This window comes from Diorhabda carinulata, chromosome X (assembly GCF_026250575.1).
Source record: "Diorhabda carinulata isolate Delta chromosome X, icDioCari1.1, whole genome shotgun sequence".
Lineage (NCBI taxonomy): Eukaryota > Metazoa > Arthropoda > Insecta > Coleoptera > Chrysomelidae > Diorhabda > Diorhabda carinulata.
The window spans coordinates 31499268-31516303 of NC_079472.1; the positions used below are offsets into that span (position 1 = coordinate 31499268).

A 17036-nucleotide genomic window follows, 5' to 3' on the forward strand; every position below is an offset into this window, starting at 1 on the left:
TTCTAGACAATGAAAAAGCTAGACATAGTCGCTTCATGGAATTATGAAGGAATATGGAAGAAATTGATCATAAATATATAAATAAAATTACAACCAACTCTCGGTTTTAGAGTTTTTTTCTTATTATTATCTCAATATCATGTTGACAACATGATGAACCAGCACAAACTACATCGAAAGCTTAAAAACAACAAAAAAAGCTCATGGTGTCAGTTTGTTGAGATTACGAAGATGTTGTGGTTTTTAAGCTGCTTACAAGTAACCAAACGATTAATTCTGATGTTTACTGTCAACAATTATTGAAATTGAATGAAGCAAAACGGTCAGAATTGTCAAGTCGGAAAGGTTTAGTGATAATGCAAAGCCTCACACATCTTTGGCAACTCGTGGGAAACTATTGAAGCTTGGCTGTGGTTTTTAAGCTGCTTACAAGTAACCAAACGATCAATTCTGATGTTTACTGTCAACAATTATTGAAATTGAATGAAGCAATCAAAGAAAAACAGCCAAAATTGTCAAGTCGGAAAGGTTTGACATCTTTGGCAACTCGTGGGAAACTATTGGAGCTAGGCGGGACGTTATATCACATCCCCCCATACATAACTGATCTGGTACTATTTGATTACCATCTATTTCGAAGTTAATAAATCTTCAATCGAACCTAGTTCAGTTTTCTTCTGAAATTTTATGAGATATCTATGCAAGAAAGTTTTGATTACGAAAACTACCATTGAATTAAATTAAAACATTTACCAAAAGACAATTTCCTGGACAAGATGGACTCCGCAATGAAGTATTGAATTATGGTGGTCAACATCTCACACAAGAATCTACAAATCTCAATGTAATTGATTAAAAACCTAAATTGAAAAATCAATAATTAAAATATCTGCCTTCAACTCTCCTATTTATATGTTTCTCGCTCTTCCTTTTTGTCTTTTTCTTCATTCTCAATAACTTTTTCGGTATTTTTTAATTATTCATTCGAAAGACTTCAAATCACGTAAAAGAGAATAATCATATCTTTGAGACTATTAGATCGATAAACGAATTTGAAAATCATTAGAGATTATACGCAAGGTTAATTTCAAGTATCGAGTTTAGAATTATCAGAAACAACGATAATCAAAGTCCTTCTTTTTTTACTTGTGAATCAGTTAAATATCAACCATGAATGAATTATATTTGCTAGTATGCTTTCTAATTAGTTGTAAGTAAACCAATTCCAATGTTTTTTTTTTCATAATTTTCCATTTCCATAAAAAGATAATTTCTATGGTTAATATTACACAATATAGATCTGATTTTGTTAAATGGTGAAGTCGTTAATAACTATTTTAGACGACGTCATCTAAAAGTTTTTCGTTCTGTATTCATTTACACACCGAAAGTTGCGTTTCGAGTGTTCCGTGTAGTGAAAGTGACAGTTCCGTACTGCAAAACACTTTCGGGACGCTCTGGAGTACACAACTTTAATTTCCTTAAATGTCACTCTAGCCTCTTCAATATTGACAGTTGACAGTTTCACTTCGATGATTTTCCATAACCTTAAATTCTCTATTATTTATTTTCTTTCCTCAGTGTAATTGAAAAAGATATTTCTTTCAGAATTTTTAGTTTTTGTTTTTATTTGCGTCTTATAACTCATTATTTTATATGATAATACCAACTATTAAACAACATATTTCTCAAAGGAAAATACATTCTTAACGTTGGCAGTCATGTAGTATCAAAATCAAGTGTTGTCAGATTTACTGTATTGTATCAAAACCTATTTTCATAGCGTGTGTTTGCTGGAATTGGCAAGAACCTTCTCCAGATATAATTCCAGTACCTGGAGGACTATCCGGTGATGCTGTAACTACACGTTACTGGGACTGCTGCGGGGTGTCTTGTAGCTGGGACGAAATCGTCGATACAAAAAACGGTCTACCTGTCAGATCGTGTGAAATAGACGGAATCACTAATAGTACTAGTGAAAATAACGCGCAATCTAATTGTCATACAGAAAATGGAAAAGCTTATACTTGCAGCAACCAAATTCCATTTATAATTAATTCAACGTTATCCTACGGTTTTACAGCTGTCTCTTTTATTGGTACGTACAGATATCTACCAATTCATTTCGTATTTGATCACGAATCTCGTTTTAGGTGGTACTGATTATTACCACTGCTGCTCCTGCTACCTTTTGAGTTTCAAAGGGCAACTACAAGGTAAACAGATGCTGGTACAAGCAATCAACACCGGTAGTGACTTGTATTCGAATCAGTTTGATCTTCAAATTCCCGGTGGGGGAGTTGGATTATATAACGGCTGCTCGCGGCAATGGAACGCTCCTGAAGATGGTTGGGGTGATAGATATGGAGGTGTTCATACGTTAGAAGAATGTAACCAGTTACCCCAGCAGTTACAAGAAGGTTGTAGATGGAGGTTTGAATTTATGGAAGGAGTACCAAATCCAAACGTTACGTTTTATGAAGTTAAATGCCCTTTGGAATTGATCGCGATCACAAATTGTGGAGATATAGATTGATTCTGATGAAAAATGTGTTTGTATTAGATATATAAATAATTATTATAATAAAAGAAATTACAATTCTCCTAGTTCTTTTTGGTAATTCCCCCATTTTTCTTAATATTCTCACTACTTCTTGACAAAAAACGAGAATTTATGAATCAGTATGATCATCAATGGTTGCTAATGGTCGAATACCACTTTCTGAGGAAAATTCTACAGTCTGGAACCAAATTCTTTGAAAAAATATTTTTTTTTTCAAGAGCTGGATACTATGTTCTATCTAAAAAAAATCGTGGTATTTCCATTATCTAATTTTTTGACATTGAATATTTTTTTATCTTCGAAAATATCGATCAGATATATAAATATGACCGTGCTTATCGAAATGCATAACTTATCTACAACGTTGCTATGGAGAGACTAATTTTTCTATCACTCCTAATCCAAAGTAAGTATTTACAAAAAAATTTATTTTATAAGTAGTCGAAATTCATCATCATCTTCAACCACTGAAGATCCTCGTACTGCGTTTATTTTTATTCTTCTTTTTGTTATTTGCTTTCTACATTTCTACAAATTAAAATAACAAATTTCTTCAACTGTATCTTCTGCAAGGTTAATTGTTTCTTCTCAATCGAATATCATAGACTAAATGTTTGTATGAGTGTACACTGAAAGTGGTTTTTTCCTGAGCGAACGTGCAGAAAAGAACGCATTTCTGGAGGAGGGAGATATGGAAAGAGGAACTCAACTCCTGACTGTAGAAGATAGTAGATTGCATGAATTGGTAAACGTTTGCCGAAACGCCTTATCACAGAGAATCATGGAACGTTTACTAAAGCGACAATACGCCCTCAAATGACCCACCACTTGACCTTGGACCAACGAAAATGAGTCGCGGGTGAAACATTTAGAGTTACAGAATGATTACTGATGACTTGAGCATTCCTCAAACTCAAGCTTTTGATATCGGGATAGAAAACTTATCCACGAAGTAAGTGTGCGCGAAGCTGGTATCGCGAGTGTTGACCGAGGTGGAAAAGGCCAAGCGGAAAGCGATCTGCCAGGATCTTCTTGGCTCCACCAGGGAATAAACTCGATGCTAAAATCAACGCAGGATCTGAATAGCGTTCCGGTCGTTGACAGAAGGTTGTACAAGCACTTTAGCTTGGTTTAAATGTACAAATAATCATAAGTAACGCCATCTAGATGACTCAACTAGAACTGAAGAAAAGTTTCGTTTGTATTCCAAGGAAGCTATGACGATTCTGAAACGGAAATTAAAGAGGAAGTCGATGATTGTGATATTAGAAAGGATTCTTTTTTCAAATAGTGTACATATCAAATATTATATTCAACTGATGTTTATTATAATGAAGATTTTGATGGTTTTAGTTACGATATGTCATAATTTCGAACGAGTACCTGGAGGATTAAGCGGTGAAACAGTAATAACAGGCTACTGGGATTGCAATGTAGTATCTTGTAGTTGGTCAGCTTATATCCATACTAAAAACGGTCTACCGGTTAGAGCTTGTTACAAAGATGGCGTTACTTATAGAGAACCCACTACTGAAGGTTCCTATACCTGTAACAATCAACAACCTTTCGTGATTAATTCAACGCTAGCTTATGGATATACCGCTGTATCTTTTAAAGGTGAGTGTGTTGATCTTCTAGTGCTCAAAGTGAGATATTTCTTTTTACGTTCAGGTGGTGCTGATTTCGACCACTGCTGCTCTTGTTACCTCCTGAACTTCAAGGGTGAATTAGAAGGCAAACGGATGGTTTTACAAGCTACTAACACCGGTTCAGATCTTAAAGAAAATTCTTTCGATTTACAAATCCCTGGTTGCGGTGTCGGTCTCTATAATTCTTGTACGAGTCAATGGGATGCTCCAGAAGACGGATGGGGTGATAGATACGGCGGTGTTCACTCGGAGGAAGAATGTAATCAGCTGCCTACACAATTGCAAGAAGGTTGCAAGTTTAGATTCACTTGGATGGAGGGAGTCCCGAATCCGGCAGCGACGTTCGAGGAAGTTAAATGTCCAGCGGAGTTGATCGATAGGAGTAATTGCGGGGATTTATAAATAATACAGTTATAAATTTGAATAAATGCTTTCATTGATAAAATTTTAGTACTATACATAGTTCCTCCTGCTCGCTATCCCGAAAAAGAATGAAAGGGGTGCCGTAAAACAATGTAGAATGTAGAGAGATGTAGGTTTATTGGTTTTTCCTAAAATGTGTACTAGATACATCGTAGAGGATTAAGTTAATTGTATGCTATTAGAACATCGAGTTTATAAAAGAAAGGTAACTTGGAATTCCAAAAAGAAGACATAAAGTAATTCCTGGAATCGAAAGATTATAGTTTTATTGAAGAAGTTGTTTGGGGAAAATAAATTATGTATTTTAAAATGCACAATACGTGGTCGTCACCTAATTTGCATAGTCTACATAAATAATTTTGAAAATAAACTGACTGTTTATCATTATTATAATTGGTCGTGGAAAAAACAGTGTATATAACTCGCATTTAGTGGAAATTAGGATAATTGTATTCATTACGACTTTGGTTATAGGTCGCACAATATTTTTTATTCATTAATTTCATTATTAACGAGGTAAATAATTTTTCTATACCATTTTGAAAAATCGATTTGTCATTAACCTAAAAATAAGCTTCAGTTTCGGCAATAACTTCTCCATTGGCGTATCGAGCATCTTGAGGTCTGAAAACAGTAGGTAGAGGGTAAATCTGGGGAATACGGTGGATGCAAGAGCAATATAAAGCCCAATAATGATATATTTGTTTGTGAAGGTTAGATCTAACTGATAATCATATGGATTTAATACTATTAGTGACATCTATGTGTCAGGGTACGAATTTTTAAGTCCACCTAATAATTTCCCAAAATAATTTTTCGTTTTAGTTAATTCAGAAGTCAAATTTTTGTGTTAAAATCTTCATTATCTTCGAGTCGTTGTACAAATAAAGTCCGATGGCTGTTGGCTGAAACTAAATTTCAAACTTTTCGGATTAGAGTTGCAGAGAAGTTTCAATATATTTTGATGGGAGTTAGTTATCCCTTCTAAGTAGAAATAAAATGAAAAGGGTTATACCAAGGGTTGATAATATTTAATGTACAATGTTTATTAATTAATGTGTGAATTAAAGACTAGTGAATACTTTTAGAATTTTAAGAATTAAATCTTCTTTCTGTTTTCAATACATAAATTCAAATAATTGTTACTGTTAGAGATAAATGGGTTTTGGAAAGGAACGGGAGAGTGTTTCTCACTGATAAATGCCTCGGGATCTTATCTCATTCCTGAAACGAAAACGTTTCAGTATCGAATACTTTTTACCCTTTGGATAAATTTTCAAGATTGTAGTTCATCGATCTTTCTGAAATAATGGTTTCTCCCCATTTAACTAATGACATTTTTTAGGTTTCCAAATAATAATACTAATTTTACATCATCAAAGATATCGATATCAAGTTTTTTGATAAAATGAAAAATTCATTTCCATTTTTTTCTGCAAACACTTCCTATCATTTGGTTGTATATGAATATACAATACAATTTTTATATTTATTTGAGGTTAGGTTTGTATATCATCACAAAATAAAAAAAAACAAAATCCCTATGCTTCATTAACTTCACGAAAGCATTTGACTGTGTTGAACTGGAAACATGGGACAAGGAAACTCGCTTAGTTTCATGTTTTTCTACATAGAAATGGATGCTTTGGAATTGACATAACCAATTATGGAGTAGAAGACGACTTGTCAGAGCAAATAAAGTCACGGGATGTCTTCACAACGTAGTATAGCGAAGCAAACACCTAAGACAAGAAAAAGAAGCGGGAATTTACAAAATAACAATCAGATCTATACATTAGAAGCACGATTATAAACGAAACAACTTATTTTTCAATAAATTATCATAATTTATGATAATTTCCTTCAAAATGTCTCTTTATGGCTAACAAACCGTTAAGTAAAACGATCTAAAAATCTACATATCTGCTAAACCATAAAGCGAGTTAAATGAAGATTGTTTGTCCGTCCTTGTAAAAGTTTGTTAACTATTTAGAATTATTTATCATTTCGTCAAATACTCTACATGGACATACGTAATCATCATTCATAAAAAATTCATAATGTTCGAATGTATAATTTAGAAAATATACTTAAATATAAGTTTCGTAGCTTTGAACGCCTATAAGTCAGAAACTAGGGGTCGTATTAAATAATTTTTATGTTATTTTGACGTCCCCATTTTCTTACAGGAATACTCTGTATATTGCTTTTACAAAATAATAATTTTGATTTTATATTCATTTCAAGCCTTAATATAATAATATACATTTGAAAATAGAGATGAAAGTGAAAAATATTATATCCTATTAACTGCGCCAGTTGAATAACATAATGTTTTCAACTTGACTTTCAGAAATCTCGAGAAATAGTTGATAGTTTTGCAATAAAATAATGCTCTAGAAATGTTTCTAAATCTCAAAATTCGTTTTCTAAAATATTTAATTTTCATCAAGTTTTCTGAGTTCCCCTTAAAGATTCAGAAACATTCAGTCTATCAAACATACCATCATTTTGGATCTATATATCGATGAATAGTTAATCTATTAACCAAAATATATTTCATAATATTAGTTAAATATGCTGTATATCGCTAAAGAAGAAATGGAACTTATCGTTTTATTTTAATTTGCGCTTTCTAAACTTGTAGTTAAAATTTATCTTATTGCTTATGAAATACCCCGTATAATTCTGAATTATATACACAAGTATATAAAAATGTTACTATTTGATATATTAATATTACGAGTATATCGTAAGACATATTTTAGTTGAAATGTTGACAATTTGCACTTTCAGCTAAATGCTTTCTAATGCAGGTGCTTGACCTCTTTTAGTGTTCTGCGTTTCGCTAACAAAAACTGTAAATTAATGTCTACGTGCGAATTCCACTTAAGCTGTTGCCTGAAGTATGTTTTGTATTTTTCTATTCTTGCCACGGAATATATTATAACGTCCCTTTACAAATCATGTGCGAGAAATATCATTATAAAGGAAAATATAGAAGGAACTGAAAATTCAGCAGAATTTCAAGTTGTATTCTGATGAGTTTCGAGATTTGTTCGCAACAGAAGGTTAAGACGATGTCTAGAAACGATTAAACCATTATACTTTCCATTCACTGGTTTTAATAATTCACCAAAATATTAATGAGTGTTCGTTCCGTAAAAGTCTATACTAGTTACGTCCAGTTTGATTATGTTAGGTTAGGTTAAGTTAGGTTATATTGGAAATGAAATTTTACTTAAGCTGCAAGTAAGAAAATGGTTCAATATTAAGATATCTATAATCCTGGGAGTATAATTGGTTTACAGAAGGTCCTCACAATTCACATACGACTTAGTTTGATTGACAATTTAAACAATTTAAACGAGCCCTAAAATTCTCCGTGATGTCAGCCATTTTGTGAAGATAAAAATGAGCTTCATTCGAAAACAAGATGTAGGTAACCGTCGAAAAGGGCTCAATCATCTTGTTATTGTAAAACTTACCTCGATTATCGACTAATATTCGATTGATAAAATAGTTTGCTGTACAATTTGATGATTGTCTTTGTAGCTACGGGTTTATCGCCTTGGGTCTATCAAACTTTCCGGTATGAAACTTTCTCTTCTATACAAACTACCCGTAACTACCGTTAGACTAATAGCCAGTTCATCGATAAACAAAGTAATTAGTTACTTAGAGAGAAGTCAATTGTTTTAATCAAGCTGCCAAAAATATAGTTGCCAAAGCCGTACCGAAAATAAACCTTCTAGCTTCGCAACACAATTGGCGGATGCCGACATTTCAGACAATGCGGAATACAGTGAATTATTATAACAAATTGGATGTGATGTCATATCACAATGTAATACTGTGAAATTCAAGATATTACAGTGAAATAATGTAATTTTTGTATTATTTCAAAAAACTTTGGAACGTATATGAATAAAATATAGTGGAATTCTCTGAGATATAGTGAAATACTTTGCACTACTGCGAAGTAGTTTAAAATGCAGTGAAATATTGTGATATACTGTGAAACATTATCGAATGATTTGGGGTATTATGAAATTCGTTGAAAAACAAATATTTTGAAGTATCATCAAAAATACTATAATTGTTTCGAATATAGTGAAACACTGTAAAAATCTGTATGATATATTCTGAAATATTAGTGAAATACTATCAAACGTTGTGAAATAATTAAGAGTATGATGAAATTATTTGGAAGGCTTTGAAATTTTATGAATTGCAGTGAAATATTGTGAAAAAGTATACAATCCTTGAAATTCTGAGGAACCATTTTAAAATTATGAAATTATCTATACTGTATCGTAAAACATTTCTGGAATACTGTGAAATAGTCCGGAAAACTGTGAAATAATCTAATACTACTGGAATATTGTCGAAATCTATGAAATATTGTGAAATACTCTGGAATATAATGAAATGTCGTGGAAAAGTATTTGATACTTAAAATTCCGAGGAACTTTTGTGAAATATTTTAATTTATGTGAAATACTGTGGAAATCTATTGTATGATACTCAAAAATACAGTGAAATGTTGTGATATAGCGTCTTTTCTATAAAACAGGTGAAAATCTGTAAAATATATTGTGAAATATGTGCCAGATACTGTGAAATACCCTGAAATTCTGTATAATGTGAAATATTTATGAAATAATTTAAAGTATCCTGTAGGATACAGTGAAATGTTACCGAGTTGTAGCAAATAGTTTGAAACTTTATGAATTATGGTGAAACTTTGTAAAATATTTGTGAAAAACTCTTGAATACAAAGTAAAGTAGTGAAATAACATCATTACCTTGAATTTTGTAGAAACATAAATTTAGCGGAATATTCTGAAATTCTACATAATATAATTTGTGAAATACTGTGAAATTCTTCGAAATACTGTGAAATGGTCTCAAATGAAGTGAAATACTTTATGATATGGTTTATAATACTACCAAATTTTTCAATTTTATGGATTATTTTGAGCTACATACTGTGAAACATTATGAAATACTTTGAAATTCTTCGAAATAATGTGAAATACTCTGGAATGAAGTGAAATACTTTATGATATAGTTCAGAATACTACCAAATTTTTCAATTTTATGGATTATTTTGAGCTACATACTGTCAAACATTGTGTAATTCTTCGAAAAACTGTGAAATACTCTGAAATGAAGTGAAATACTTTATGATATAGTCCAGACTACTACTACGTTTTTCAATTTCATGGATTATTTTGAACTACATACTGTGAAACATTAAGAAATACTTTGAAATTCTTCAAAATAATGTGAAATACTCTGGAATGAAGTGATATACTTTATGATATAGTCCAGACTACTACTACGTTTTTTAATTTCATGGATTATTTTGAACTACATACTGTGAAACATTAAGAAATACTTTGAAATTCTTCAAAATAATGTGAAATACTCTGAAATGAAGTGAAATACTTTATGATATAGTCCAGACTACTACTACGTTTTTCAATTTCATGGATTATTTTGAACTACATACTGTGAAACATTAAGAAATACTTTGAAATTCTTCAAAATAATGTGAAATACTCTGGAATGAAGTGAAATACTTTATGATATAGTTCAGAATACTACCAAATTTTTCAATTTTATGGATTATTTTGAGCTACATACTGTCAAACATTGTGTAATTCTTCGAAAAACTGTGAAATACTCTGAAATGAAGTGAAATACTTTATGATATAGTCCAGACTACTACTAAATTTTTCAATTTCATGGATTATTTTGAACTACATACTGTGAAACATTAAGAAATACTTTGAAATTCTTCGAAATAATGTGAAATACTCTGAAATGAAGTGAAATACTTTATGATATAGTCCAGACTACTACTAAATTTTTCAATTTTATGGATTATTTTGAACTACATACTGTGAAACATTATGAAATACTTTGAAATTCTTCGAAATAATGTGAAATACTCTGGAATGAAGTGAAATACTTTATGATATAGTTCAGAATACTACCAAATTTTTCAATTTTATGGATTATTTTGAGCTACATACTGTCAAACATTGTGTAATTCTTCGAAAAACTGTGAAATACTCTGAAATGAAGTGAAATACTTTATGATATAGTCCAGACTACTACTACGTTTTTCAATTTCATGGATTATTTTGAACTACATACTGTGAAACATTAAGAAATACCTTGAAATTCTTCAAAATAATGTGAAATACTCTGGAATGAAGTGAAATACTTTATGATATAGTCCAGACTACTACTACGTTTTTCAATTTCATGGATTATTTTGAACTACATACTGTGAAACATTAAGAAATACTTTGAAATTCTTCAAAATAATGTGAAATACTCTGAAATGAAGTGAAATACTTTATGATATAGTCCAGACTACTACTACGTTTTTCAATTTCATGGATTATTTTGAACTACATACTGTGAAACATTAAGAAATACTTTGAAATTCTTCAAAATAATGTGAAATACTCTGGAATGAAGTGAAATACTTTATGATATAGTTCAGAATACTACCAAATTTTTCAATTTTATGGATTATTTTGAGCTACATACTGTCAAACATTGTGTAATTCTTCGAAAAACTGTGAAATACTCTGAAATGAAGTGAAATACTTTATGATATAGTCCAGACTACTACTAAATTTTTCAATTTCATGGATTATTTTGAACTACATACTGTGAAACATTAAGAAATACTTTGAAATTCTTCGAAATAATGTGAAATACTCTGGAATGAAGTGAAATACTTTATGATATAGTTCAGACTACTACTACGTTTTTCAATTTCATGGATTATTTTGAACTACATACTGTGAAACATTAAGAAATACTTTGAAATTCTTCAAAATAATGTGAAATACTCTGAAATGAAGTGAAATACTTTATGATATAGTCCAGACTACTACTAAATTTTTCAATTTCATGGATTATTTTGAACTACATACTGTGAAACATTAAGAAATACTTTGAAATTCTTCGAAATAATGTGAAATACTCTGGAATGAAGTGAAATACTTTATGATATAGTTCAGACTACTACTAAATTTTTCAATTTCATGGATTATTTTGAACTACATACTGTGAAACATTAAGAAATACTTTGAAATTCTTCGAAATAATGTGAAATACTCTGGAATTAAGTGAAATACTCATTTGTTATTACAGAAAGTAATATATAATTTTTTACAAAAATTGATGAAAACAATTGATTGGTCAGGTTACTTTATTTAAACTAAAAAAAAGTCGTCCACATATGATTTTGTATCTAATAATCCATTTTTTTCTGCGTATCACTTATTTTTGCGATAATGAAATCCCTAAAAAACTTTCAACGTTTATCAGTTTTATACGATTTAAATAAATCTACATAATCTAGATAAAATAATACGTTAACAACAATCCTATATTAATTTTGGTTTACTTTTAATTCATCTCTCAAGCTTCAGTCTATGAATTTTATTATGAAAGTTGTTTCGGTATTCAACATTTTATCATTTTTTCGATAACCAAACTAAAAACTGAAGACATTTATTACTAAACTCAATTTTCTCTACTCTTATAATGAAATTACTTAGTATGTCTTCGATTTCATTGAGTTGAGTGAATTCTAACCTAATAAGGAACACGTTCTTAGCCTAATGAGACTCTAAGTGCATTGCTAATCGTTAATCATGAACTTATTTTATAAAGTGAACACCATATCAAAAAAAAAATGTAACAGTTATTAAATTTTCTTTTTTATTTGTAGCAATATATCTTGTAAGAAATATAATAGCTTTTCATTGAATTGAAAGGCGCTTCAATGGAATTTATGTTATATCAATAACAATAAATATCTTCCATTTTATTTTCAGTTTTCGAATGGATTGTAGATCAACACGCAATATATCAGTTAAGCATTTTCCACTTATTTGTACCTACTCAAATTACATTTCATTAAGGTTAGTTCAGTTCAATTCTAAAAACATTCGTAATTACCTCTTTTTACTTATTAATAATGACATCAGTCATTTTTCAGCCCATTCCATACCCAATAAATCGAATTTAAAAATACAATTTATCGATATCTCGTTTCGATATATATATATCGAGATATCGATACTTCCAGATTAGTTAGCTTTATAGAATATATGATGCTATTTAAATATAAAAATGCATGTTATTACACTAAGAAAAAGTATTATTCACGAAATTTCAATATAACTAATTTTTAAATGTAAATTATAGGTTATGTTAAGTGAAACGTGAATTTTTAGCTTATTAATTGAACTCTGCGTGTTTATTTTCATCAACATACAATATAAGAGAAAAATAAACAATTAAACCCGCGAATTTGTACATATGAATAATACTTTATAGGTTAGAAATCAAGATTAACCGTTAATTCTTTGGCCGTCGATCAAGTTTATCTTTTGCGATATCAATGTCATGGAAAGAACAGAAAAATCATCTAGATGATTGATATTATTGTGTGAATAAAACTAGTAAATGAAGGCAATGTCATTATATTGAAACCAGTTCGAAGAACTCAATCATACATCATCCAATTTCTACAGAACCTTTGGACGAAGAAATATTGATCACGATTTGGTTTATTGTCATAACATGCCCTATTTTGGTATTAATCACGACCCACAAACTTGGAGATTAATCATAGATTCATTAAAAAGTAGTCTAAACAACGGTAATAAATATCCTTCTAATCCTTTGAGTCTATGAAGTTTTTTTTAAGGAAACCAACGAAAATTTGAGGCTTGGACTTGAGAAGATGAAGTATGAAGTTGGTACCTCCCGACTCGGAAGCAGTTAAGTCAAATAAGTGTCACTGTAAGCCAGGATCAGTCTCAAGCGTCACGGGTCAGCTGACTGAGGCCAACTGAGTTTGCGAAGTTGCCATACAAATCCAAGATTCAATATCCCTGTTCATTCAGCGTTTTGAGAACTATCTAGCTGTTAAAAATGTCACTGATGCAACCAAACAAGCCCAGTTACTTAATGCGTCAGTCAGGTCAATCAATTTCAACAACCTTTCGGTGTTAATGGCGCCCGATGATACAATCAATAATTAGATGTATACAAACTTGGTTGAAAACTACAAACACTTCCACCAAAGCCGAAAGTTGTCGACTCACAACATTATATTGTATCAACTTATCACAATGGAACGCAAACCACAACTTTTATGGCGTTTGTATAAAAAATAAAGAGACTTGGCAATTGTTGAATGCCTTGGTTCGTTCCATTACACGGTAAAACTAGATGCTGGACGTGTATTTGGGATTCATAGTAAAAAAAGAAGATCGTAGGTACACCACCCGGAAGCAGTTGAATCAAACAGGTGTCGCTGTAAGCCAAGATCAGTCTCAAACGCCACGGGTCAACTAAATGTAATTGAGTTTGAGAAGCATCAAAACCACGTGTAAATTTAGTATTAGATTTCATATTAATTTGGACCCAACGCGATCATACTTGGAAACAAACAGGACGCGACCACTCCGGGGTTAATAATCATATTTATAATGTACACACTCTGTATATTATGACAAATTATACATATCGTGGTTATAAACGTAATCAAATAGAAAATAATTTATCTCGCTTGAAATAACGTATCCTTCATATTAGAATGTTTGATAAAAAACTTGTTATCTCCAACTGATAAAATCATAATTGTATCATCAGTATCATTAGTTCAGTAAGTACTTAATACGTAATTACGTGTCGAAAAATATGTTCAGAAAACATCGTGCAAAACACCCTAAAGTAATACAGAACAACGAGTTAAAAAGTGAAAGAGACAGAGTGCCAGAATCGCCGGTTACGCCGGTATCGAAAAATTCTCTGCAATTCTACTGCCAGTTAGCCCATGGCAGTCCAACTGGTTTCGTATCTGGTTTCACCAACATCAAGGAATTATACGAGAAAATCGCCGAATCATTCGGTATTCCAGCTTCAGAAATATTATTTTGTACGTTAAATAGCTACAGAATCGATATGTCGAAATTATTAGGAGGGCAAATAGGCTTAGAAGATTTCATTTTTGCCCATTGCAAAGGTAGACCTAAAGAAGTCGAATTAACGAAAACAGAAGACGCTCTAGGTCTAACAATAACCGATAACGGAGCTGGTTATGCTTTTATTAAAAGGATAAAAGAGGATTCTATAATACAAAACATACCGGTGATAAAAATCGGAGACCACATCGAGAAATTAGACGGAATCAGTATGGTTGGAAAACGACATTTCGACGTTGCCAAAGCTTTAAAAAATATCCCTAAAGATACGACGTTCACCATACGACTCGTGGAACCTTTACAAAGCGGTTTCGCGTCTATAGCTCCGAAGTCATCTAAAGGAATAGCTGGTAAGAAAAATGTCGGTAGTGGTAAAGAAACTTTACGATTCAAAGCCAATGGTAGCGCGGAAATTCAAGAACAAGACGATATCATGGACATCGGTTTGGAGAAAATCAACGGCGTTTTAGAATCTTTTCTAGGAATCAACGATTCAGAACTTGCAGCTCAGATATGGGACATGTCTACAAATAAACAAAACTCCATGGACTTTGCCGAAGCTGTTGACGATTCCGATTTAGCCAGTTTCCAGTTTACCGACGATGTTATCATAGAACTGTGGGGCGCGATCACAGACGCTCGACAAAAAAGGTTGTAATATTATATATATTTAGAATTATTTATATATTTATAATTATTAAATGTAAATTATTCTTGTATTTCGATATTGATAATGACAGATGACACTTTTGAATCGATTCTAAAACGTTTTGTTCAGAACATAACCTCAAAAAGTACTTGTATATCGTAGTTAGTCTACTTCTATATCATTCTTTAGGTATCCCATCACCATGGGATATTTGTTTTTACGTTTTTACGTCTTACATCCTGAATAACTTCAGAAAATCATTTATACACCATAAGGTTGTCTAATGAGAAGTCCTTGGATCACGGTACAAGGATCAAAATCAGCTGATTTTGATATAAATTTGACATTGTGTTGAAATTGCTTATTATGTTATCTCAAAAAATAAGCTTAGGTACATTATAATAGAATAAAAAGTGATGTTTTTTTGTTGTTACTCTGAAAATTTAATTCTTTATAACAAATATATTAACAAATTCACGGTTTTTTTGCAACAATCTCATTTTTTATTGAAAACTTGAACACTATTAACCTGAAAAAATCTACTAATACATTTTCTTGCAGACAATTGAATTCTATACGAAAATTTTTTTTGTAAATCGTTTTCACGTAATTATAAAAACGAATTTTAAAACTGACATTACAAACAATTCGAATTTTTTTATTATTCTTTAAAAATTTTTTGATATTGACCTTGTTACAAGTAATCTATTTTTGACAGATGAAACTTTCAAGGTCATGTTTAGATAGTCTTTAGAGAAAATAGCAGTACAAATAGTTTGAAAAATTGTAACCAATATAGAGACTTAATTTGATTTTAAATGTCGTTATACGAAAAACGACGTTTACTTTGTTTATTTCTTATCTCAACTTTTTCGCCGTTTAATTTTAAGTTTAATAATTTGTGAGGTTATGTAACATTTGGATTACTTTGAATTCAGCGTCTTGTTAAATTTTCTTTTACGTTTTATATTGAGGACGACTTAATTAACGATGATATAACGATAATAATGATAAATCAAAATTTTCTACTAATTTTTTTTCTTGATCAATCGATTTCAAATGTCCGCATAGAGAGAAATCTAGATGTGATAAGTCACGTGATCATAAACGTCATTTTATTGTTCTTTTTAAATAAAACCATCTGCTATTAAAACCATCATTAAATCACGATCTATTTTTTCAAAGTTATTCATTCTCATTCTTCTTCTTAATCATATTATTTTGGTACAGTCATTGAAGCAGAACTATGCTAGATTGACGTTTAAATCGAGATCCTTCGAAGTATGAAAGAAAAAAATGAAATTTGATAGTCTTGTGGTTTTAAATTTAGTTCTATTGTATTTTTTATATCTAAATAAACTCGATCAAGGTAAAATTTGTTATTATATTTCTTATAAATTACCTTAACTCAATTTTTAATACATTATGGCACTTTTCACGCTAAAAATTGATGCTTGTCTTTTTTGTATGTAAATGTAATTATGATATGTCAACTTTCAAATACAAGTAAAACGATAGTGGGATGTGTAGACACTCCATAGTGGGATCAAATCTATACCATAAACAATATTTAGATGAACGCCATCTATTGCGACTTAAATATATACGTATATGAATTATATCAGATCCCTTCAATGACATTCATATAATTTATAGAGATTGTCAACAGGTGGGCAAATTGATTTTCTTACCAAGTTATTTTGACGCAACTAGATGGCAGC

General features: G+C 30.9%; 3 protein-coding genes across 3 annotated transcripts; all 3 read left to right on the top strand.

Moving 5' to 3' along the window:
- The first annotated feature begins 1074 nt into the window (after positions 1–1074).
- Positions 1075–2604, top strand: LOC130902045 (endoglucanase-like). The gene is made up of 3 exons (XM_057813843.1): positions 1075–1210; positions 1784–2098; positions 2154–2604. The coding sequence occupies exons 1-3, from the start codon at positions 1171–1173 to the stop codon at positions 2534–2536; spliced, it is 738 nt and encodes a 245-aa protein (XP_057669826.1). The 5' UTR covers positions 1075–1170; the 3' UTR covers positions 2537–2604.
- A 298-nt stretch (positions 2605–2902) lies between these two features.
- On the top strand, positions 2903–4657 carry LOC130902046 (endoglucanase-like). Its single transcript, XM_057813844.1, has 3 exons — positions 2903–2969; positions 3917–4180; positions 4235–4657. The coding sequence occupies exons 1-3, from the start codon at positions 2933–2935 to the stop codon at positions 4612–4614; spliced, it is 681 nt and encodes a 226-aa protein (XP_057669827.1). The 5' UTR covers positions 2903–2932; the 3' UTR covers positions 4615–4657.
- A 9667-nt stretch (positions 4658–14324) lies between these two features.
- LOC130902044 (PDZ domain-containing protein GIPC3-like) lies at positions 14325–16690 on the top strand. Its single transcript, XM_057813842.1, has one exon. It carries the CDS (start codon positions 14383–14385, stop codon positions 15322–15324), a length of 942 nt encoding a protein of 313 aa, XP_057669825.1. The 5' UTR covers positions 14325–14382; the 3' UTR covers positions 15325–16690.
- The last annotated feature ends 346 nt before the right edge of the window (positions 16691–17036 follow it).